General features: G+C 39.3%; 1 protein-coding gene across 2 annotated transcripts in view; it reads right to left on the bottom strand.

The window, feature by feature from the left end:
- ZRANB1 (zinc finger RANBP2-type containing 1) overlaps positions 1-23,735 on the bottom strand; it is a 68,485-nt gene that overhangs the window by 36,780 nt on the left and 7,970 nt on the right. Inside the window, exons 1-2 of one of the 2 annotated variants that reach the window (XM_052660697.1) lie at positions 5,442-5,482; positions 3,320-4,170 (exon numbers count right to left, since the gene is read on the bottom strand). In XM_052660697.1, coding sequence (XP_052516657.1) covers positions 3,320-4,170; positions 5,442-5,482 — 892 coding nt within the window. Of the gene's footprint in view, positions 1-3,319; positions 4,171-5,441; positions 5,483-23,735 lie in introns of those variants that run through there. The other variant, XM_052660698.1, reaches the window with a different exon arrangement.

The raw sequence follows: 23,735 nt of genomic DNA, 5'->3' as shown, positions 1-23,735 counted from the left end.
TGCAGAGGCAGCAGCTGGATATGAGAGTCTAGGGTTCAGGCATTCAAGAAGTTATTGTACAGATTTAACCTGAGATTCTTATCTGACCCTGTGTCTTTTCAAGGGATCAACTTGGGGGTCCCTTGTTGTTCTTCTAAAGGGCAGCTGATTCGGTACAAGAGCAGCACTAAAATAATGTGTTAGGTGGTGCTGCCTTAATTCCAGGGACATCATCATCTATCCAGTGGGAAAGGCAGACCATGATTAGAACCAACAGAGTTCCCAGAAAATAACCTGGCACTGAACTGCAGACATCCCAGAGACAGGCGCCCGTTTAACCACACCGCTGCCTCTACCATCCGGGCACCCACTCCCAGATTCCTTTCCTCCTGGCTTTGGCACTGCAGTCCCCAACGTCCCCTCACCACGCAAGAGAATACGACTGAGGTGAAACTTACACCCAACAGTCACATAAAAGGCACTTTCTTAATACTGTGGAAACTTCAGCTTTAGCCTTCTCAATACTGAATCTTCATTCCCATTTTAAAATGCTGGCCTGAGGTTGAGATTTTTTATTTAAATTTCAATTGGGAAAGTCTCACATTTTATACTTAGTATAAATTTTATGCATAGTATACACTTTGGAGATGATTTTTTTTTTTAGTATATATGCTACCAAACCGAGTAATAAGATGGCTTTATTAAATGTCTAAATCGGTAAGCCATAATATACCGTATCTAATGAAATCTGGAAAGCATAAGGCAGACAGAAAGGGAGATTAATTTTCAATACATGTAGACTTCTGCTAACCCAACAGAATGTAAACAACTAAAAGTTAACATATTTCAATGGTATTTACAAATCAGGATAAGACTATCCAACAAAGACAGGACCAAACTCTTTCATACAACTGTTTAGAACCATATTATACAGTGAAAACTCAAGAATACTTGCTGGTAGGAAAGAGAATCCACAGTACCAAGAACCAATCAATTCTTAGCCCTAAGAACCTAGAAACTACGGAGTATGTGGAATGGGGACTTGACTTTGCTCAGTTATAAGAATTCAAAGAGGCAAAAAGATAGTTACCAAAAAAAAACTCAATATATGGAAAGAAAGACAAACATCAAGAAGACACAGTAGACAGAAATGCAAGAAATAACAGCCATAAAGACAAAGATATACTGACAGGTCTATTGTGCATGCCAAGGGGAAAAAATATTTCAAAGCAGTTCTCATTAGATTCACTAACTTGAAGAAACAGTAACCCCAAAGAGGTTAAAAAAATCACTGCAATCTAGTTTCTTACCTTCTATAAACATACAGGTACTATAACACCACCTTACAGTTAATATTAATATATTACACTATTGCCTGCAAAAATAATCGTAACAGTGTTCTAAAAGGCAGATGGGTAATTAAAGGACAATCACACCTAAATACAAAAGATCACATAAGTTTCCATTTGTATGGAATATTCACAATAATAGTCACTGAAACAGAAGCAGACTGCTGATTACCGGGGTCTTGGAGGTGTGGAACAACTGCTGAAGTGGGTAATGGGTTTCTTCCAGGATGATGAAAATGTTCAGAACTAGATGGAGATGATGGTTGCAACACTGTGGATGTGCTAAATACCCCAAAATTGTTCACTTTCAAAACGATGAGTTTTATGTTATGTGAATTTGACCTCAATTTTTAAACATTCATCAAAAAAAAAAAAAAAAAACCCTTCTGTATCTCCGGGTTTTAAAAAAAAGAAAAAAACACTCACACCATATGTGGTACCTCAATTTGGGGAAAGAAAAAGAATCGATGGGCTGTAATGGGACAGCACAGACGACTGAACACAGCTCAGTGTGCTTTCATTCCTCGTCCTCAGGACAGGAGAGAACTGGAGCTAACGGTTCCTAAGGGCTGTGTCTGTGTCTTGTGCAGAAGGGCTCATCTGCTGGGACTTTCTTGGGGGGCCAGGACAAAGCTAAAACAAAAAAACAGATTTCTTGAAATCTACTCTTTGGACTTCTAGGTTCATAAGTTATGTACTCCATATTCTTGGGGCCCTATTCAGGAGGATAAACAAAATTAATTGGTACTGGGAAATACACACACATACCACACACACAGCCCAAGCCATGTTTAAGGCATAGCTATTATTCTACACGAGATTTAACTTTAGCAGTCACTCAAAATTTTCTTTACAAAACTGAATGTCAAAGTAAGCACCCAACTGGGATAACCAGAGGGATGGTATGGGGAGGGAGGTGGGAAGGGGGTTCAGGATGGGGAACATGTGTACACCCATGGCAGATTCATGTTGAGGTATGGCAAAACCAATACAATATTGTAAAGTAATTAACCTCCAATTAAAATAAATAAATTTATATTTTTTAAAAAAGTAAGCACCCAATCCAAATTATTTAAATTTATATAATTAAAATAGCTAATCTACTCAAAAGCGATGGGGGGCATACAAAAAACTGCCTTCGTTAACTACATCATAAATAATTAATTCACAAGATCAGTACCTGGAGAAAATCTTACTCTCACAACATGGCTCTGTCCCTTAACAGCTCTGAGCCAGTAACTGAGACTATTATCCAGCATTTCCTTAGGAAAGTACCAAAACACAACACACACAAATCATAATTTGAACTATGGAACCAGCTGGCCACATGAAATCAGTTTCACGAAGTTTGCAAATATTCTCTACAAGACATTCACAAAAAATTAACATCAGCGTTTTCAAGGTCAGTATTATGTCTGTTCAACTTCTTGGAGTCACACATTTTTGTGATATTTTTAACTTCTGACTGAAGCTTCTACCATCACAAGACGCTCACACTGTTTACAGACACTCCGAAGCTGCAGCTGGCACTCCTCAGTCACATCTTGTTACAATAAGCAGAGTAGCAGTTTTAAACTGCAGGTATATATTTTACTACAGATATGTAAAAAACTCTGCTCTAACTTGACATTTTTCTCTCTAAAGATGGAAAGACACATGCACAACGAAATGGAGGCAATACAGGAAAATGTTACGCCAAGATCACAAAGTCAGAGGTTCTTATGCATGCGCACATACTGCGAGTAGCAGCTACCATGCTGAATGAACTAAAGGCTAAATAATGTGACCTTCCTTGTATCTTTCATGTTACTTTTAATATCTTTTCCCAACCCATTCAAAGGACAAGATCACAAACTCAGAGGTTCTTATGCATGCACGCTGGGAGTGTACTATCATGCTGAATGAACTAAATGCTAAATAATGTTACCTTCCTTATATCTTTCACGTCATTAATATCTTTTCCCAACCTATTCAAAAACACAGAAACTTACCCACACAAGCATTGAGGAACAGCCAGTCAGTCTTTTTCATCCTATTTTTAATTTGCTTTAGTTTTTTGAAGTCCACTTCAAGTTCCTCCTTGCTGCCAACAGCACCAGCCAGCTCAATCCTCTGGAAATCCATTTTCACCTCCGAGTCCCGTTTCATAGTCGGCGGCGATCTTCTCTGGCTGTTGCCACTGCTACAGCTTCCTCTCCATCGAGCTCTGTCTTGCTCATTAATTATTGAAGAAGCCTCTTCAGTCTCTGCGAACTCAATTGCTTCAATATTATTAGGTCTGGGATGATCGCAAACAACACATTTTTTAGCCTTGGCCCAGTTTTCATATGTGCAAATAGAACAAGTCCAATGCTGGGTCCTTGTGTTCAGTTTATTTCTATCATTGTATTCCTCACAAGGATCAACAGAAAAAGCAACTGGTCTTGAGCCAGATCCTGAGGATTGAGGAGATTCTGTGGGACTCCTGGTCCTACGCTGGGATAAGCACTGAGTGCATCTGATTGCTCTTGGCCAGTTCAAATATGTGCACATGTGGCATGACCATTTATTGGCATTTTCCATGCTATATGAAGATTTAACCCTTGGTCTTGCACTAGAGTCTGGACAGATCAAAGGACTACTTCCTCCTTCGGTGCTGGAAGGATCCCAATCTCTACCAACATCACTTGAACCACTTTTAAATGGATCTTCTGTAATAATTGTTCCACTAGGTCTCTGGGCACGACACATAGTACACTTGATTGCAGATGGCCAGTTTTCATACGTACAGTATTCACAAGCCCACTTAATTCCACGTTCTGACATTGTGCACTTCTTGAAGTGAGTTATGTCAGGCAGGAAGCTATAAATAATTAGGACATGGTTATTAAAACAATAGGTACATAATTTCACCCCTGAAAACATGCCCAAAATATAAAAGTAACCTTCAACTTAAATTTCTCAAGATGTGCATGTAACATTTCATACTGAAATCTTTTTTTTTTTAATTTCCAGAGAGACACTGGAGATAGTTCCCAAAGAAAAATCTTAGACCTGGGGATTTAATGAAAATGTACTTTGGAATGCAAGAGAGACAGGCAAAAGGAAGTTTGTTCTAAGAGAGAAGGAAGTTAGAGCAGGAAGCCTCTCACAGAAATGTTTCATCTCAGCCAGGTCATCACCATCAATTTAGAAAAATAACCAGTAATTAAAAGATTTCAAAGGTAAGGGATAGAACACAAACCATGTATCTTAAACACATAACATTCTTAAATTATGAGCAACAGACTGCTATGCTATTGAGGCATAGTACCACAATGTTTGATTCACTAAAGAATTCAGAAGATCAAACAGTCAACTCTATCGCTCTTCTTAAGGGAGAAAAGCAGCCTAAATGTGCTAATTACCCACTGCTCTTAATAAGCACAGGTAGAAAAGATGTTGAGGAGTAATGCTTACAATTAACAAAGTAACAATGTGAAACAAGATAATGTTCCTGGCCTATATCCTCAAAATCTTGCTGTCTAGAGTACAAAAAATAAAAACTGCACATTACCTACTCTCAGGACAACCAATCAACGAAACCTCCCTGCGAATACCACTAGCATAATCACGCCAATATAATTTTGAATATTTATACTCAAAATATTCAATATTTAAAATGCACTCAATTACATTAACTATTTAAAAGGTTCCTAGGATTCTACACTGGACTTACTAACACTACAATACTATGAAGACTTTATTATTTAATGACAACCAATTTATAAATGAAGCAACTTGCACAGCAAATGTAATGATTTTTTTGAATGGCTTAAATTTAGACATTGGCCACGAAAGCCAGCCTTTCCTTTTTCTTAAATCCCTTTCTCAACTAAATGTATATTATTCTGCTACCTATGTAAAACCAAAAAAGTGAAAGAAATCTAGGGAAAGTAACAGAAGTTTTTCCTTCTCTTTCTCAAGGATTTTTCCTTTTGAACCTGGAAAGCAAAATCTTTCACTTTACAAGTTTATTATTACGTCCCTGCTTGCCAAGTCCTCACTCCTTTTAATAGCATAGACTTTGTTAAGAGGACAATTTCACTATAAGAGAGCCTACTATTTAATAGCTAAAATAAAAATCACACTTACTAAGATTTTAGTTTCCATGCTAGAACCTCCACCTTGTACATGGTCAGAATGAAAGCACAGTTTATAAATCAGAACAAAGACAAGACTCAGTCGTCATGGTAGCTCAGATTCTGACTTCCTCAGGAGATACTGCAAAATGTGGTAAGTGGTTCTGCAGAATTGTGAATAGCTATTCCTGTAAATGAGACCAAAACTGAATTTCACTTGAAGCCTGCTTCTTTATCCAAAAGTTTTTTTTTTTAAAGGCTTTATTTTTATAAATTCTCTATTCTAATCCTATTCATTTAATAATGGACTCCGATCTTTAGAATCTTAACATAGCAAAAAGTCAGCTGATTGGGTTGGTCAGTCAAGTTAGTTACAGGAAAGGTATTTTTCCCCGAAAACCTTAAACATACGTGTGTATGCACTATTATCATTAATCTTAAGTTGGTAGTAGGGCTTCCCTCATAGCTCAGTTAGTAAAGAATCTGCCTGCAATGCAGGCGACCCCAGTTCAATTCCTGGGTCAGGAAGATTCCCTGGAGAAGGGATAGGCTACCCAATCTAGTATTCTTGGGCTTTCCTTGTGGTTCAGCTGGTAAAGAATCCGCCTGCAATGCGGGAGAACTGGGTTCTATCCCTGGATTGGGAAGATTCCCCTGGAGAAGGGAGAGGCTACCCACTCCAGTATTCTGGCCTGGAGAATTCCATGGACTGGTCGCAAAGAGTCGGACACAACTGACTGACTTACAATTTAAGTTGGTAGTACTAATAAGTCAATTCCTACCTGTATTACTTATTATTATTGCAGAGGTAAAGATGGTATACACCAAGTTAATAGAAGACAGCAAACATATATATATATATATATATATATATATAGTGCTAAAGAGTCAGACACTACTGAGCGATTTCACTTTCACTTTTCACTTTCATGCACTGGAGAAAGCAATGGCAACCCACTCCACTGTTCTTGCCTGGGGAATCCCAGGGACGGGGGAGCCTGGTGGGCTGCTGTCTATGGGGTCGCACAGAGTCGGACACGACTGAAGCGACTTAGCAGCAGCAGCAGCAGTACTTATATTTAACTTTGAAATCCTTTCTCATTCAGCAGCTTTATTTTTCTCAAATCCAGGTAATTTATATTTATCTACTTAGATTTTTAAATTTAGTTTGCACCTACTGATTATACACAATCTGAGAGCAATCCAAAAGTGTGCTGAAGGGCAAAGGCTAAGATGATAAAAGCATCCATAAAATGGGCAATTGAGATTTAATGGCAACTTTCATATTCATTAGGCAGTTTCTTCCTTTGGTTTCTCAGGAATGAAATATAAATTACTTGCTCATGCTACTGGAAACTAAAATGAGCAAACAGAAACTTAACATGACAAGAACAAATGACATAATGTACATATCCAAGGATAGGTAATCTCAAGATTTCATTTAAAACATTCACATTCAAAAATTCAAGCCTGCTTTGGTAAGTATTTCTTTGATATAGTCTCAACTAAACAGTTGGTGGCCTTACGTTACCTTAGCTAATATTCAAGGAATTAATGCTGTGCCAGCATAACTTAAATGTCCATGTCTCACAGAAAACAAACAAAAGACCCTGCCATTAAAAAATAAAAAGTCATCATGTGAGCCTGGTGAACAGCCTGTGTGTGCTGTGTGCCTAGTCGCTCAGTCGTGTCCAACTCTTTGTGACCCCATGGACTGTAGCCCGCCAGGCTCCTCTGTCCATGGGATTCTCCAGGCAAGAATACTGCAGTGGGCTGCCATGTCCTCCTCCAGGGATCTTCCCAACACAGGGATTGAACCCAGGTCTCCCGCACTGCAGGCAGATTCTTTACTGTGTGAGCTGCCAAGAAAGCCCGGTACATAGCCTACTCCTCCCCACAATTCAGGTAACTAAGCAACACCAAAACCAAACTCAAGAATTCTGAAGTAAGTGCATTATATTAGACAATGATACATATAGTATACACTCTATTGAGACATTGTAGGAATAGTTTTTTCATAACTGGAAGTTAAAATTCAGTTTTAACTACAGGGGAATTTGTAGTGTATTTACAATTTTGAGTAACTGACCTCAAAATAGATATATTTCTTCTGTAGTGTTCAGTAATGCTTCACAAGTATGGTCTAGTTTACTATTAAATATGACAGTATAAAAAATGTTTACTTATGAGCCCCTCCCTTTCGCTAACCACTGACCCATGCATCATAATACTCATAGTTTTATTAGTGTTTGAACTTAGCAGTATATCATTAAAAAGCAGTTGTGAACTTAATACTACAAACCTTTTTACAAAGTTAAAATCTTAGAGAGAATTATCTGAGAGCATCATCTGTACCTGTGGTAACAGTAAATGGAATGGATGAGTAAAAATAATATCAGTTCAACTACATGATTTTGCATTACTGAGATGACATTAACACTGAGTACACTTTTTCTACCAAAGTCAAAACATCCCAAAAAGAACATGAAATTATTTTTAATAGCAACCAGCTCTAAAAGTTAATACTGCACACTGAAATAAAACCATTATGAAGTATCTTTCAAGTAAACATATATTCAAATACCCAAGTAAATTTAATTTACAAGCCTACTTTTGCATAAAACACAGCTTTCCAAATTCTATCCAGTGAATCATACTTCAGCTAACTGGTACACAAAGTAACAATAAAATCTATATAAGTGCCCCTTCAAGGGGCATGAGACACAACTACTAATCTTAAATATTCCTTGGTTGAAATGCAATACCAGCAGTTCCCATCTTGTGGACGAAAGAGTCCACAAATCTATATATCAAACCCTACCTGCAGACTGAATAATGTCTCCAAGTATATTAACCATTTTCTAGTATTAAATTCACAACTACTTTCGATGTACTTCCAAGTTCAAACACTAATAAAACTCAGTATTATGATGCTTGTGTGGCTAGCAAAAGGGAGGGGCTCCCAACTAAACATTTTTTATACTGTCATGCTTAGCAGTGAATTAGACCATACTTGTGAAGCATTACTAACACTATGAAGAAACGTATCTATTTTGAGGTCAATTACTCAAAATTGTAAATACACTACAAATTCCCCCAACCACCTACTAAAACCCTCTGAAGGAGAACTAGAGAAGTGAAATGGTCCTCACCAAATACAAACTCCTTGAGAAACACACTGACAGAAACTTAACTGCCAGTTAGTGTCAAATGACAACCAGTTATCCAAAGGAAGGTCTAAGATATAAGTTTTACATTAGTTTTATTAGTAAGCCTATGTTTAGTAATACAAATATTAATTTTTAATGTAAATTGTTAATGTAGATATTAATTAACATAAACCTGTGCAGATTTACAAATGCTTTGAAAGCATTTTAGGGGAATGAAGATGAAAGCTAAAACTAGAAGGATACTCCAAGCACGTTGAATTTTCAGGTTCTATTGAAGTATTAGCACAAGGTAATTCTGAATGGCAATATTTATATTTTTAGAAAGTACTATGCTTAACTCCTGAGCTCCAAGTTCCACACAGTCATTTCCTCTTTTCCCCTCAGCATCTTTCTACATCACTGTCTTCCTCATAACAGTCAACAGAAAAAACAACTGGTCTTGAGCAAGATCCTAAAGCATGAAGCATGAAGATATGGTGGACCGTCTGTCTACAGATCTCACCTCATTGCAGGACTCCAACAGCTTGTCACATTCCACATTAAACCTCTTATCGTCCACCTACAACCAACCCCAGCCTGACTTCTCTCTCCGGTTTCCTTACACCACTAGGACTACTGGACCCAGCACAGCAGCTCAGATTCATCGTGAAGTCCGTCTTCACCCCATAGATTCTTTCTAGTGGTTTCTGTACAATCAGTTTTCTTTCCATTTCAGCAGCCATCAACCCTTTTTCCGTTCAGGTCAGAACTACTCTAATAGCCTCCTAAGCGCCTTCCCTTTCTAAATCCATCCAGCTCACCGTTACCAAAATAGTCCGAATAACAAGGCCCTCTTTCTGAAACTCTTCTGTAACAGCACAAACTCTCAGCTCCTTCCCAACACACAAACACAGCACACACCCCAGACCCACTCATGTACTACCACCCCTCCACAATATACACATGAAGATATCACCTGAGAAAAACAAGCACAACAGACATACACACTCAGTTCTGGCAAATCCTACCCATCCTTTAAAGCTCTGTTCAAATCTCATCTCTGTCATAAAGTTTTTCAAATCATTTCAAGTATACACACTCCAAGCAACCACAACACTTCTATCCACATTTGGCACCTACTGTATGTCTTCTTGGGTCTCGTTTCTGGAACACTGATTTGTGGAACACTGAGCCATATCATTTCCTACACTCGGTTTTCAATCAGAGCTTCCCAGGTGGCACCAGTGGTAAAGAATCCACCTGCCAATGCAGGAGACGCCTGGGACTTCAGTTCCATCCTTGGGTCAGGAAGATCCCATGGAGTAGGAAATGGCAACCTGCTCCAGTACTCTTGCCTGGAAAACCCCATAGACAGAGGAGCCTGGCGGGGTACAGTCCACGAGATTGCAAAGAGTCAGACAGGACTGAGTGAGCACAGCAGAGCCAAGCTGTCAAGAACTTTGGCTCAGAGATTCTAATGGTATGGAATGGGGACCAGTCCTATGTTTAGAAAAATCCAGAGAGGAGACCATGTTGAGTGACCTGAACAGAGAAAGGAGTGGAACTTTTGAGCAATTTCAGGAAAAACAGGAGAGATTATAGAGGATGGGATCCACTCCTGTAGCAAGGCCTCAGTAGACAGTGCCCACCACCAACAATTAGGTACCAAGCCGAAGGCACACATGAGCTGGTTAAGTGTTCCAGTCTTGAGGTGGCAAGGGCGCAAGGGCACAGACTTCTGTGCTCATTAAACATCCTCTCAAAGTCCTAAATCTGTGTGAAATCATGTATAAATGATTAAGAATCAGTAAGACCTAAAAAATATGCCGACCTTCCCCACAGAGTGACCTTCAGAGATCACTGTTATCTATCTCATCTGTATACTAAACATATTTGCTAAGAAGATCCCTTCCAAGCAATGTGTGGATAAGTTGGACAAAATTACTTTGGTCAAAATAATAGTTAAAAATAATAATAATTAACTAACACTGTCATGGTGACTTTGGCCTTACTGGCACCATGCCTTACTGGCAGTTACCAGTACAGCCAGTACATGTAACTTCATTCTACCAAACCGAAGTCCTTAAAATATAACAAAACATATAGAGTTTACATTTCAGTAAGTCAACACTGTTAATCAGGAAAATTAATAATAGCTACAATGTTAATGGTTTCTCTTAAACCACCAGATAACTAGTACCCCACTGATACATAAACACAAGGTTAATTTACAGTATATCACATCTCAAACACTAGTAAGGCTACTTTTTAAAATCTGACTCCCGGTCATTTCAGGAGAAATCCTACCTATTTACACACCAGGGCTTTATCTGTAATTTCACCAGCGTCCTCTGCACTCTCCAGTTCTTCAGCAGCAACAAAAAGACAGGAGCGATAAACACAATGACAGACAGACGCACAGACTGATCCTGAGGTTCTGCAGAGCCCATCTTAGCATGCTTCCTAGACACAGTTTCAGACACATCACAGGTCAATCTTGCACCGCAAATTAGTCCTTATAAACAAAACTAATTTAAGGTAACAACCTAGGACTAGTTACAGAAGGTCTACTACACACTCAGAAATGTACAAAGATGTATCTATTAGATAAAATATTGTCCTTATGCTGAGGACACCTGCAATTTAACTAGATAAAAGATGACTAAGGCTTTTCTTAAATGCACACAGAAGTGGGGAGATTATTTTAAGAGTGCACATCAAGCCAGCACTTAAAATACAGTAAAACAACTGTATTTTGCAAAAGCTATGAACATGTTACTTCACTCAGAATTTGGTTTTTATCATCCTATCCATCCTCGCTTCACACTGAACAGATAAGTCCCAATTAACAATATCCGCAGGAACCAAGCAATATCCATGGGGTTCTCCAGGCAAGAATACTGGAGTGGACTGCCATTTCCTTCTCCAGGGGATCCTCCCGACCCAGGGATTGAACCTGGGTTTCCCACATTGTGGGTAGATTCTTTACCGTCTGAGCTACCAGGGAAGCCTGGATAGGAACCAAAAGTCACGACCAAACCTAGCCCAACTAAAGGCCATCTTTTTAACCAAACACTATGTTTTCGGCCATCTTTTGGTTAACCAAACACTATGTTTTCTGTGTGACAGAGAAAGAAAGGGTAGAAATTTTTAAAATAATCATTGAGTTCTGATATAAAAGTTGAGAAGCAGGCAGAAGCAAATGAATGAACTATTCCAGGGCAAAACCAACTCAGAGCTATTACAAAGACAAGTTATTCACAAATTTTATTTATTAATAGTGTTAAGTCATCCAATCAGATTACTTTTCTCACAATTCCTACTATAATGAATAACAGGAAAACAGGGTGATGATTTTGTGAGTTGCATTTTCATTGCTTAAGAAGGGAGAAACAAAGGACAACCTGGGAAGGAATGCCAAAGACAGCAGCAGCTTGAAAAAGGACTGCTTACCCAACTATTACAGATGAATGAGTGTACAGGCCAACTTTGTCTATTTCACAATTTTGCCAGGGTCAACCTTGTCCAACTAAGAAAAGAAAATAGCTAACACGTAAGCATTTACTATATGCCAGATACTGTTCTAAGTACTGAATATATTATTAACTAACCTAATCCTCAGAACTCTATGAAACAGGTACTACTATTAATATAATCTCCAATTTTAAAGACTGGAAACAGGAAAAGAAAAGTTGAGTAACTCTGCTGAAGTAACAAAACTGCTGTGTGGCAGAGCCAGGATTTGAACTTGGGCATTCTGGCTCCAAAGTCTGTACTAAACAGACAAGGTAATAAAAACACACTTATACTGCAGCCCATAATCACTTATTCCCATTATCCAGAATTTGGACAACTAATAAACTGTACTGAGTGACTCATTAAACAGTCTTTCCTAGATAACTAAAAATAGACAATCTCTAAACAAGCACAACTAAACTTGAAAACACACACTTGGTCAAATTTTATTAGCTTTTTAAAGTTACACAGAATCTTCCCAAAGCTTATCTAGAATGAGAACTACTGCAAAATGGCTAAAAAGTAAACAGGACCTAAAAAGTTATTTCTAAAAACAAGATAACACTAAGTTTTCCATGTAAAATAGAATGGGGAAAAGAAAAAAACCCACCTCATATATACATCATGGCTTTTGACTATAAAATGCTTTTTAAGTATTTTTTATTCTGGAGGCAATCCCTGGATAAGAAAATATAAAAGTCAGCTTGACTTCTCTTAAACCAATACACGTATCCAAACTACTAAAGAAATGAAGTATATCAATTAAAAGTACATCAACAGAAAACCTTCCATTTTCATTGAGACAACTGAAAGGGAAAAGTCTCCCCCAGTGACAGGCATGTGTGGATTTCACTACCTATCCAGGGCCTGGTATTAGGGCAAAGACTGTGAGACAGTAAATAAATCATTTTTATTGCTGAGAGCCTCAGTTTTCTCATCTGTGAAAAAACGAGTTACGATGATCTCCAGAGACTCCCTGGGTGGCACAGTGGATAAGAATCTGCCTGCCAATGCAGGGGACATGGGTTCCATCTCTGATCCAGGAAAATGCCACACACCACTGAGCCCGTGCGCCACAATTACCGAGTCCATGTTCTAGAGCCCGTGTGAGCCCCTGTGCCACAACTGCTGAAGCCCTCACGCCTCAGAGCCCATGCACCGCAACCAGAGTAGCCCTTGCTGTCTGCAAGTAGAGAAAGCCCCATGCAGCAGTGAAGACCCAGCGTAGCCAAAAACAAATAAATACAGCAGAGTGTGTAAAAACCCACACTTGCAGAGTCTCACATTCTTCTATGTAAAGACTCACTTTAGGGGTGAGAGATAAATTGGATGCCTGGGACAGACACATGCACACTACTATACATAAAACAGACGGCTAATAACGACCCACGACTGCACCGCACAGGGACTCTACTCAACACTCTTTAATAGTATGCTGTGTGCTCAGTCGTGCACAACTCTGTGGCCCCAAGGACTGTAGCCCACCAGGGTCCTCTGTCCATGGGATTCTCCAGGCAAGAATATTGGTATGGGTTGCCATTTCCTTCTCCAGGACATCTTCCCAACCCAGGGACAGAGTCTTTAAAAAGATTCACTTTATTCATTTTGCAAATAAACACTTTTTAACTTTTCCTTGCTCCATCTGTGACAAACTCCAACAGTCAAGCCCAAATTTTAAAATATGCACTTAATATTAAGTTAATGATCACTTAATATACCTAAATAGTATCAAAATCCTATTTCTAAAACAAAGCTATATCAATAAATTCATATACAATACCACCAATGAATTATTTGTGCCAAATAATGTATCAAACCTGAATGCGACTGAGCTTTGAGATGTAACCACCAGTTTATAGGATCATAGGGGATAGAGACTCAAACTGATTCCATGGAGATGCAATCAGTAAATTCCTATGGGTTTGTGTATATTAAAACTTGTGCTTAGTTGCTCAGTCATGTCTGACTCTTTGCAATCCCATGGACTGCAGCTTGCCAGGCTCCTCTGTCTTGGGGTTCTCCAGGCAAGAATACTGGAGTGGGTTGCCACGCGTTACTCCAGGGGATCTTCCCAACCCAGGGATCAAACCCAGCTCTCCCGCACTGCAAGCAAATTCTTAACCATCTGCGCCACCAGAGGAGCCCATATTAAAACTTAAATATGTGATAAAAATTAAACACTGAACTGATATTACAAAGTTATTAAAATTTTAAGGTGTGATTAACAGTATGGTATCTATGTTTCTAAAAGAATACTTCTCTCTTAAGAGACACATGCTGAGTTATTTACAGTATTATGTCTTGAATTTGCTTTAAAATAATCCACTGGGGAGAAGCAAGAAGAATATAAATGAAACAAGACTGGACGTGTGTTGCTAACTGGGTGATGGATTTACATGAGAATTCATTCTCCCAGTCTCTCTGAATGTGTATTTGTTTGAAATTTTTCACAATGAAAAGTTTTTAAAATCTATCAAGAAGGTAACAAGTGCTATTACAGACTAAGAATCAAGCCTTTAATTCTAAGACTAGATTGCTAAAACGAGAAAAGGAGCAAGAAGCAGTATATCATGTATTGTTAAGACTGTTATTCAAAACTTGGTCCAGAGTCCTGTGATTTTCTACAAACTGTTTACTAGTCTATAGAGAAAATGAGTAATTTTATTAGCAATTTTAAAGAATAATTTTATGATTGCTGAAAATAGTAGTAAAACATCTGTGTGTGTGTTTGTGATGCAATGCTAAAACATTTGAAAAACCTATCTTCTTTTTACAACTCACAGGTATGGTCCATCAGAGAGAGAAAACGTATCACAATATGAACCAGCTTCTCTCACGCTAAACCTGCAGATGAGCATCACACTTCAGAAAACCAAGGCAGACTTAAATTGGAGTGAAAAAAATCCATCTTTTCAACATTTCTCAGGAACCCAGGCAAAAACCCTTAACAAAATAGAGACAAATCAAATCCAACAATGTATAAAAAGAATTCTACATCAGAACTAAGTGGGGTTTATTCCAGATATGCAAGCTTAGTTCAATGTTCAAAAATCAATACACATAACACATCCTATCAACAGGCTAAAGAAAAAAAAAATCACATGCCCACATATATACATGAAGAAAAAGTATTTGATAAAATCCAACATGATTAAAAAAAAAAACAAACACTCAGCAGATTTCAGGGGAACCTTCTCAATGCAATAAAGAGCATGTACAATAAACCTGCACATCAACTCTACACTTGACAGTGAGAAACTAGACACTTTTCAGCCAATACCCATACTGGGCAAGGTGGTCACCTCCCACCACTCCTTTTCAAAGTCAAACTGGAAATTCCTGCGAGTATTGTAAAATAAGAAAAGAAAGAAAAAGGATACAGATTGGGAAATAAGAAATAAAATTGTTTATATTCACAGATGACAGTATTGTCTACGAAGAAAATTCAAAAAAGAATCAACAAAACTAAAGCTATTACAGGATTGTAACAGGATTACAGGATAAAGGTTAAGTCAGTCCACTGCTTTCCTATATACCAGCAATAAACAAATGGAATTTGAAATTTAAAACACATCACCACTTATATCAGCACCCCCCAAAACGGATTACTTAAAGTCAGAGAACTTGGTGTTCTGACTTCTTGCCTTACTATACAGCTACAGTGGGCCTCCCTGGTGGTTCAGATGGTAAAGAATCCATCTGCAATGCAAGAGACCGGGGTTTGATGTCCAGGTTGGGAAGATCCCCTGGAGAAGGGAATGGCAACCCACCCCAGTATTCTTGCCTAGCGAATTCCATGGACAGAGGAGCCTGGCAGGCTACAGTCCATGGGGTCACACAGAGTCGGACACGACTGAGCAACTTTCACTTTCATACAGTTGCAGTAATCAAAACACTGGTACTGGTGAAAGAATAGTCAATGAAATAGAATAGAGAGCCCAGAAATTGACCCACACATACAGAGTCAACTGATATTTGACTTGAATAAGGAAAGGCAATACAATGGAGAAAAAATCCTTTCAAAAAATTGTGCTGAAACCACTGGACATCCACATGCAAAAACAAAAATGGCTCACAAACCTCACACCCCTCACAAAAATTCCCTCAAAATGGATCACAGACCACATGTTAAATTGTTGTTCAGTTGCTCAGTCATGTCTGACTCTTCGCAACCCCATGAACCATGCAGCACACCAGGCCTCCCCATCCTTCACCATCTCCCGGAGCCTGCTCAAACTCATGTCCATAGACTCGGTGATGCCATCCCACCATCAATCCTCTGTCGTCCCCTTCTACTCTCGCCTTCAATCTTTCCCAGCATCAGGGTCTTTTCCAATGAGTCAGCTCTTCGTATCAGAGGGCCAAAGTATTGGTACTTCAGCTTCAGCACCAGTGCATCCAATGACTATTCAGGGATGACTTCCTTTAGAATGGACTGGTTTGATCTCCTTGATGTACAAAAGGGACTTTCAAGGGTCTTCTTCAACACCACAGTTCGAAAGCATCAATTCTTTGGGGCTCAGCCTTCTTTATAGTCCAACTCTCACAACCATGCATGACTACTGGAAAAACCACAGCTTTGTATATAGACGTTTTGTCGGCACAGTGCTGTCTCTGCCTTTTTTTTTTTTTTTTTGTCTCTGCTTTTTAATACACCGCTTAGGTTTGTCATAGCTATTCTTCCAAGGAGCAAGGGTCTTTTAATTTCGGGGCTGCAGTCACCATCTGCAGTGACTTTGGAGCCCAAGAAAATGAAATCTGACACTTTCCACATTATCCCCATCTATTTGCCATGAGGTGATAGGACCAGATGCCATGATCTTAGTTTTTTGAATGTTGAGTTTTAAGCCAGCTTTTTCCCTCTCCTCTTTCACCTTCATCATGAGGCTCGTAGATCCTCTTCACTAAAATGCAGAGCTATAAAATTCCCAGAAGATAATATGAAAGGAAATCTAGATGACCTTGACTATGCCAATGACTTTTCAGTTAAAACCCAAAGACACTATCCATGAAAGATATACTTGATAAACTGGTTTTATTAAAATTGAAAATTTCTGTTCTACAAAAGACATGGTCAAGAAAATGACAAGACAAGCCAAATAGGAAAAAATATCTGATAAAGACTGTTATCTAAACTATAAAGAGCTCTTAAAACTCAATAATAACAAAATACCCTAATTAAAACAAGGGCAAAGACCTGAACAGACACTTCATCATCAAAGAAGATACACAGATGGCAAACAAGCATAAGAAAAAATACTCAACATTATACCTCATTAGTATGAGGTCGCACAGAGTCGGACAGGACAAGCGACTTAGCAGCAGCAGAGAATTGCAAATTAAGACTGCAATGAGATATGACCACACAGCTCTTAGAATGACCAAAATCCATAACACTAACAACAAATTCTAGAAAGGATACAGATCAACAAGAACTCTCATCCACTGCTGACTGGAATGAAAAGTGATACAACTAAGTTGGGAAGAGTTTGGCAACTTCTTCCCTTGTAGCTCAGTCGGTAAAGAATCCACCTCCATTGCAAGAGACAGGGGTTCAATCCCTGCGCTGGGAAGATCCCCTGGAGAAGGAAATGTCAACCCACTCCAGTATTTTTGCCTGGAAAATCCCATGGACAGAAGAGTCTGGTGGGCTACAGTCCATGGGGCCCCAAGGGTCAGACACAAGTTAGCGCCTAAACCACCACCAGTGTTTCATCGTTATTCAGTCACTAAGTCATGTCTGACTCTTTGCGAATGGACTGCTCTGTCTATGGGATTTCCCAGGGAAGAATATTGGAGTGGGTTGCCATATCCTTCTCCAGAGGACCTTCCCGACTCAGGGAATGAACCCACATTTTCTGCATTGGCACACGGGTTATTTACCAGTGAGCCACCAAGGAAATCCCTATTCTTGCCACATTGTTGTTGTTCAGTAGCTAAGTCATGTCCAACTCTTTGCAACCCCATGGACTACAGTAAGCCAGGCTCCCCTGTCCTTCACTATCTCCCAGAGTTTGCTCAAACTCATGTCCACTGAGGCGATGATGCCATCTTATCATCTCATCCTTTGTCACGCCCTTCTTCTGCCCTCAGTCTTTCCCAGCATCAGGCTCCTTTTCCATTAAACGGGCTCTTACCATCAGTTCAGTTCAGTCGCGTCCGACTCTGCGACCCCATGAATCGCAGCACGCCAGGCCTCCCTGTCCATCACCAACTCCCGCACTCAGACTCACGTCGCTCGAGCCAGTGATGCCATCCAGCCATCTCACCCTCTGTCGTCCCCTTCTCCTCCTGCCTCCAATCCCTCCCAACATCAGAGTCTTTTCCAATGAGTCAACTCTTCCCATTAGGTGGCCAAAATACTGGAATTTCAGCTTTAGCGTCATTCCTTCCAAAGAAATCCCAGGGCTGATCTCCTTGCAGTCCAAGGGACCCTCAAGAGTCTTCTCCAACACCACAGTTCAAAAGCATCAATTCTTCGGCACTCAGCCTTCTTCACAGTCCAACTCTCACATCCATACACAACCACAGGAAAAACCATAGCCTTGACTAGGTGGACCTTAGTCGGCAAAATAATGTCTCTGCTTTTGGATATGCTATCTAGGTTTTCTTCCAAGGAGTAAGCGTCTTTTAATTTCATGGCTGCAATCACCATCTGCAGTGATTTTGGAGCCCCCAAAATAAAGTCTGACACTGCTTCCCCATCCATTTCCCATGAACTGCTGGGACCAGATGCCATGATCTTCGTTTTCTGAATGTTGAGCTTTAAGCCAACTTTTTCACTCTCCACTTTCACTTTCATCAAGAGGCTTTTTAGTTCCTCTTCACTTTCTGCCACTAGGGTGGTGTCATCTGCATATCTAAGGTTATTGATATTTCTCCCAGCAATCTTGATTCCAGCTTGTGTTTGTTCCAGTCCAGCGTTTCTCATGATGTACTCTGCATAGAAGTTAAATAAGCAAGGTGATAATATACAGCCTTGACGTACTCCTTTTCCTATTTGGAACCAGTCTGTTGTTCAATGTCCAATTCTAACTGTTGCTTCCTGACCTGCATACAGATTTCTCAAGAGGCAGGTCAGGTGGTCTGGTATTCCCATCTCTTTCAGAATTTTCCACAGTTTATTGTGATTCACATAGTCAAAGGCTTTGGCATAGTCAAGAAAGCAGAAATAGATGTTTTTCTGGAACTCTCTTGCTTTTTCGATGATCCAGCAGATGTTGGCAATTTGATCTCTGGTTCCTCTGCCTTTTCTAAAACCAGCTTGAACATCAGGAAGTTAATGGTTCACGTATTGCTGAAGCCTGGCTTGGAGAATTTTGAGCATTACTTTACTAGCATGTGAGATGAGTGCAATTGTGTGGTAGTTTGAGCATCCTTTGGCATTGCCTTTCTTTGGGATTGGAATGAAAACTGACCTTTTCCAGTCTGTGACCACTGCTGAGTTTTCCAAATTTGCTGGCATATTGAGTGCTGCACTTTCAGGATTTGAAATAGCTCAACTGGAATTCCATCACTTCCACTAGCTTTGTTCGTAGTGATGCTTTCTAAGGCCCACTTGACTTCACATTCCAGGATGTCTAGCTCTAGATGAGTGATCACACCATCATGATTATCTGGGTCATGAAAATCTTTTCTGTACAGTTCTTCTGTGTATTCTTGCCACCTCTTCTTAATATCTTCTGCTTCTGTTAGGTCCATACCATTTCTGTCCTTTATCGAGCCCATCTTTGCATGAAATGTTCCCTTGGTATCTCTAATTTTCTTGAAGAGATCTCTAGTCTTTCCCATTCTGTTCTTGTCCTCTATTTCTTTGCATTGATCGCTGAAGAAGGCTTTCTTATCTCTTCTTGCTATTCTTACCATATGACCGAGCAATTGTGCATCTTGGAATTTACTCCAAGGAGTTGAAATTATAGGTCCATACAAAACCCTGCACATGGATGTTTATAGCAGCTTTATTCATAACTGCCAAAACTTGGAAGCAACCAAAGTTCAGAAGGTGAATGGATAAACTGTAGTACATCCAGACAAGAAAATATTTAGCACTAAAGAAAAATCAACTAGCAAGCCATGAAAAGGCATGGAGTAACCGTAAAAGCATATTACTAAGTGAAAGAAGCCAGTCTGAAATGGCTATATTCTGTTTGATTCCAAGTACACAACATTCTGGAAAAGGCAAAACTATGGAGATTAAAAAAAAAGATCAGGGCATGGTGAGAGGAAGGGATGAACAGGCAGAACATGGAGGATTTCTAGGGCAATGAAACTATTCTGTATGACACTATAATGGTGGATACATGTCATTATACATTTGTCAAAACCCGTAAAATGTACGTACCAAAAATGAACCTTAATGTAAGCTATGTACTCTGATTGGTAATTATGCATCATAGTAGACTCATCAACATAAGAAATGCACCACTCAGGTGCAGGATGCTGATGGTAAAAGAGGTTATGCATGTGTAGAGTGAGGAGTATAAAAACTTTACTTTCTGCTAAATTCTGTAGTGAACCTAAAGTGCTCTAAAAAATAAAGACTGTTTTAAAAACCTACTTCTTAACCATGTTTTTAGTCACTAATATCCAGGAAATATGTTCTTAAAAAAAAACAGTCCTCAGAACAACAGGAAGTTTTAAAAACTATGTAGCTTTTGATGTGAACTTATTAATAAAACTGCTTTAAAAAATAAAATGGGTTTCCCTGGTGGGCCTGTGGTTAAGAGTCCACCTTGCAATGCAGGAGACACGGGTTCGATCCAAAGTCTGGGAAGAGAGCACATGCCTCAGAGCAACTAAGCCCGTGCGCCACAACTCTGAGTCCACCAGCCCTAGAGACCCATCACAGCAAGAGAAGCCAGCACCACAAGAAGCCTGCACACCGCAACCTGAAAGCGGCCCCGCAAAGCAACCAAGACCCAGTGCAACCAAAGATACGTGAATAAACAGAATTGCAAAAAAAAAAAAAAAAGAAATTTGAAATATGCTCACACCCAACATTTTAAATTTTTAAAAGACACTGAAATTAACATGAAGGGCTCCCACTAGCTAAATGTGAATCAACTCAAGCACCCACACAAAAATAGGAAAAGATTTTTGAAGTACTGACTAAAAGAAAACTCCATAAGTCTCCAAACTAACAAATAAATAATGGAGAAGAAAAGCTCTTCCTTACAACAGAAATCAAATAAATGCAAAAGGACTAACTGGATTAAAAATTCACCATTTGGCAATCTTCCCACTAGAATAAAAAGCTCACGAATGAACATTAAAACTAGTAGGTGAAGATTTGAGTACTAACAGGATATTTAAGTAGTCTCTAAGTATTTCCCCCAAATCATAGCTGGTTATGTCACAAAGCCAGCAGACACCTTAACTAAATAATCAAAGTTAACCACACCGGGAAAAACACCATTTGCCTTTTGTTATATTGTTCTAAGAACAAAACTGTGTGATATTCTTGCCAAAAAGTACATCCTCTGACTACAATCATGAGAAAACATCAGAAATGCTGCATTAAGCGACTTTCTACAAAATTGCATGAGTGTGCTAAGTCACTTCAGTCGTGTCCAATTCTTTGTGACCCTATGGCCCGTCAAGCTCCTCTGTCCACAGGGTTCTCCAGGTAAGGATCCTGGAGTGGATTACCACGCCCTTCTCCAGGGAATCTTCCTGACCCAAGGATCAAATATCCGCATCTCTTCTGTCTCCTGCATTGGCAGGCGGGTTCTTTACTACTAGTGCCACTTGGGAAGCCCTAACTACAAAATTACTAATCCTACATTCTTCAAAACCGTATCATGAAAAATAAGGATGTTATCGTTCCAATTAAAGGAGCTTATAAAAAACAAGGCAATAGACTGCAACGCATGATCTCAGATTTTCTTTTGTCTTTATAAAGAACATTAACAGAACAACTGGCAAAATTTAAGTAAAATTTATAGAATCTTATTCTTAAGAATTAAATCACACTATTAATTTCCTGACTTTGATACCTCTATTGTGGTTACACAGGAGAAAGCCAATACACACTGAAATATTTAGAGATTACAGGGTATCAAGCCTGCAATTTACTTTCAGACAGTTCTGGTGGCAAAATATATTTGTATTTATATATGTCCAGGTGCGTGCATGCTCAGTCGTGTCCTACTCTTTGTGACCCTGTGGACTATAGCCTACCAGGCTCCTCTGTCCGTGGAATTTTCCAGGCAAGAGTACTGGAGTGGGTTACCATTTTCTCCTCCAGGGAGTCTTCCTAATCCAGGGATCAAACCTGCATCTCTTGTCTCCTGCATTGGCAAGCGGAGTCTTTACCACTGAGCCACCTGGGAAGTCCACGAAACAGGTACACAACAATCCTTCTATATGAGAGCAAATGTGACCTCCTATATCCCAAATATTTCTCAAGAATTGTCAGTTCTTTCTACCGCTACCACCAAGTCTTAGTTCATTATTTTTCTCAACTATTTTATTATTTTAACTGGTCTTCCTACCTTCATACTTCACATCTCCACCAAAGTAATCTGTTTAAAAAAAAAAAAAATCTGGTGTTGCTATTCAGCAACTTTAAAAATGTCAACACCCCACTAAAGTTAAAAGTCTTAAAAAGAACATAAAAGATCCTTAACAAACACAAACACATGTGTGCATCAAGAATATCTGACAGTATTTTCCTTCAGTGATTTACTGCCTTTCACCAAAGCAGTATTAAGGGAAAATGTACTGTACTTTACTTTGGGAAGATGAGTTCCATCTCTCGATATTTTAGAGAAGAATGCACTGCACTTCTTAGATGTGAGTTCATGTCCCTCTCCACCTGTTACTGAGTCGGGGATTTTGCCAAGTCCTTAAGGCCCAAGGCTCTTCACCTGAAAAAATGTCGTCTTACCTGTCTTTACTTGGGTGCTAATACCAATAATCTCAAGCTCTACATCCTATAAATAATATGAACAAATGTCAGTTTGAATTAACACACCTTCGATTTTATACGAAGCTTCAGATCACAGAACATTTGTATTATTTCACTTCATCTTCAGAACCCTCAGGTACTTTCCAAACCCTAGGGTACAGAATCCCTCTGCGGTACAAGTATCTTCATTTTTATGACAATAAATCTGTGGCTTCAGGAAAGGTAAAATGAACTTGCCCACAGTTTAGGAACTTGCCCAAACTTCAGGAAGTAAAGCCCAAATTCTGACTTCTATTTTTCCCAACTAATACACCACAGCCTTCCAGAGTTACAAAAACATTTTCACAGAACAAAATGAGACTATTAGATTACAAGATGGACTGACTGCATAGTCACTGTGTCTGGCTACCACAAGGCATTGCCACTACCTCCAGAGCAAGTCCCCAAATCTGAGTTTTTCTCCAGATTACCCTATCATGCCCCTCTTCCAAGCCACCAACCAACTCCCACGTGGATTACTATGTAACCTCCCCACTAATCTTGGTGCTTCTATTCTAGCCACCATCCTCGCATAGAAGCCAGATGGATCCCTTAAGAACGTAAACCAGGTTACCACATAAGGTCTTAAACCCTACTCACTCAGAATAAAATTAAGATTTCCCCAGTCTTTCTTGCAAATCTTTACATAAAAGTGGATTTCATTCTGTTCCTTTTACAAGCAAGGTCAGTCTCT

The sequence above is a fragment of the Budorcas taxicolor genome, chromosome 23 (genome assembly GCF_023091745.1).
Source record: "Budorcas taxicolor isolate Tak-1 chromosome 23, Takin1.1, whole genome shotgun sequence".
Lineage (NCBI taxonomy): Eukaryota > Metazoa > Chordata > Mammalia > Artiodactyla > Bovidae > Budorcas > Budorcas taxicolor.
The sequence above is the reverse complement of the archived record's forward strand: the minus strand, read 5'-3'. Positions and strand labels throughout refer to the sequence as shown.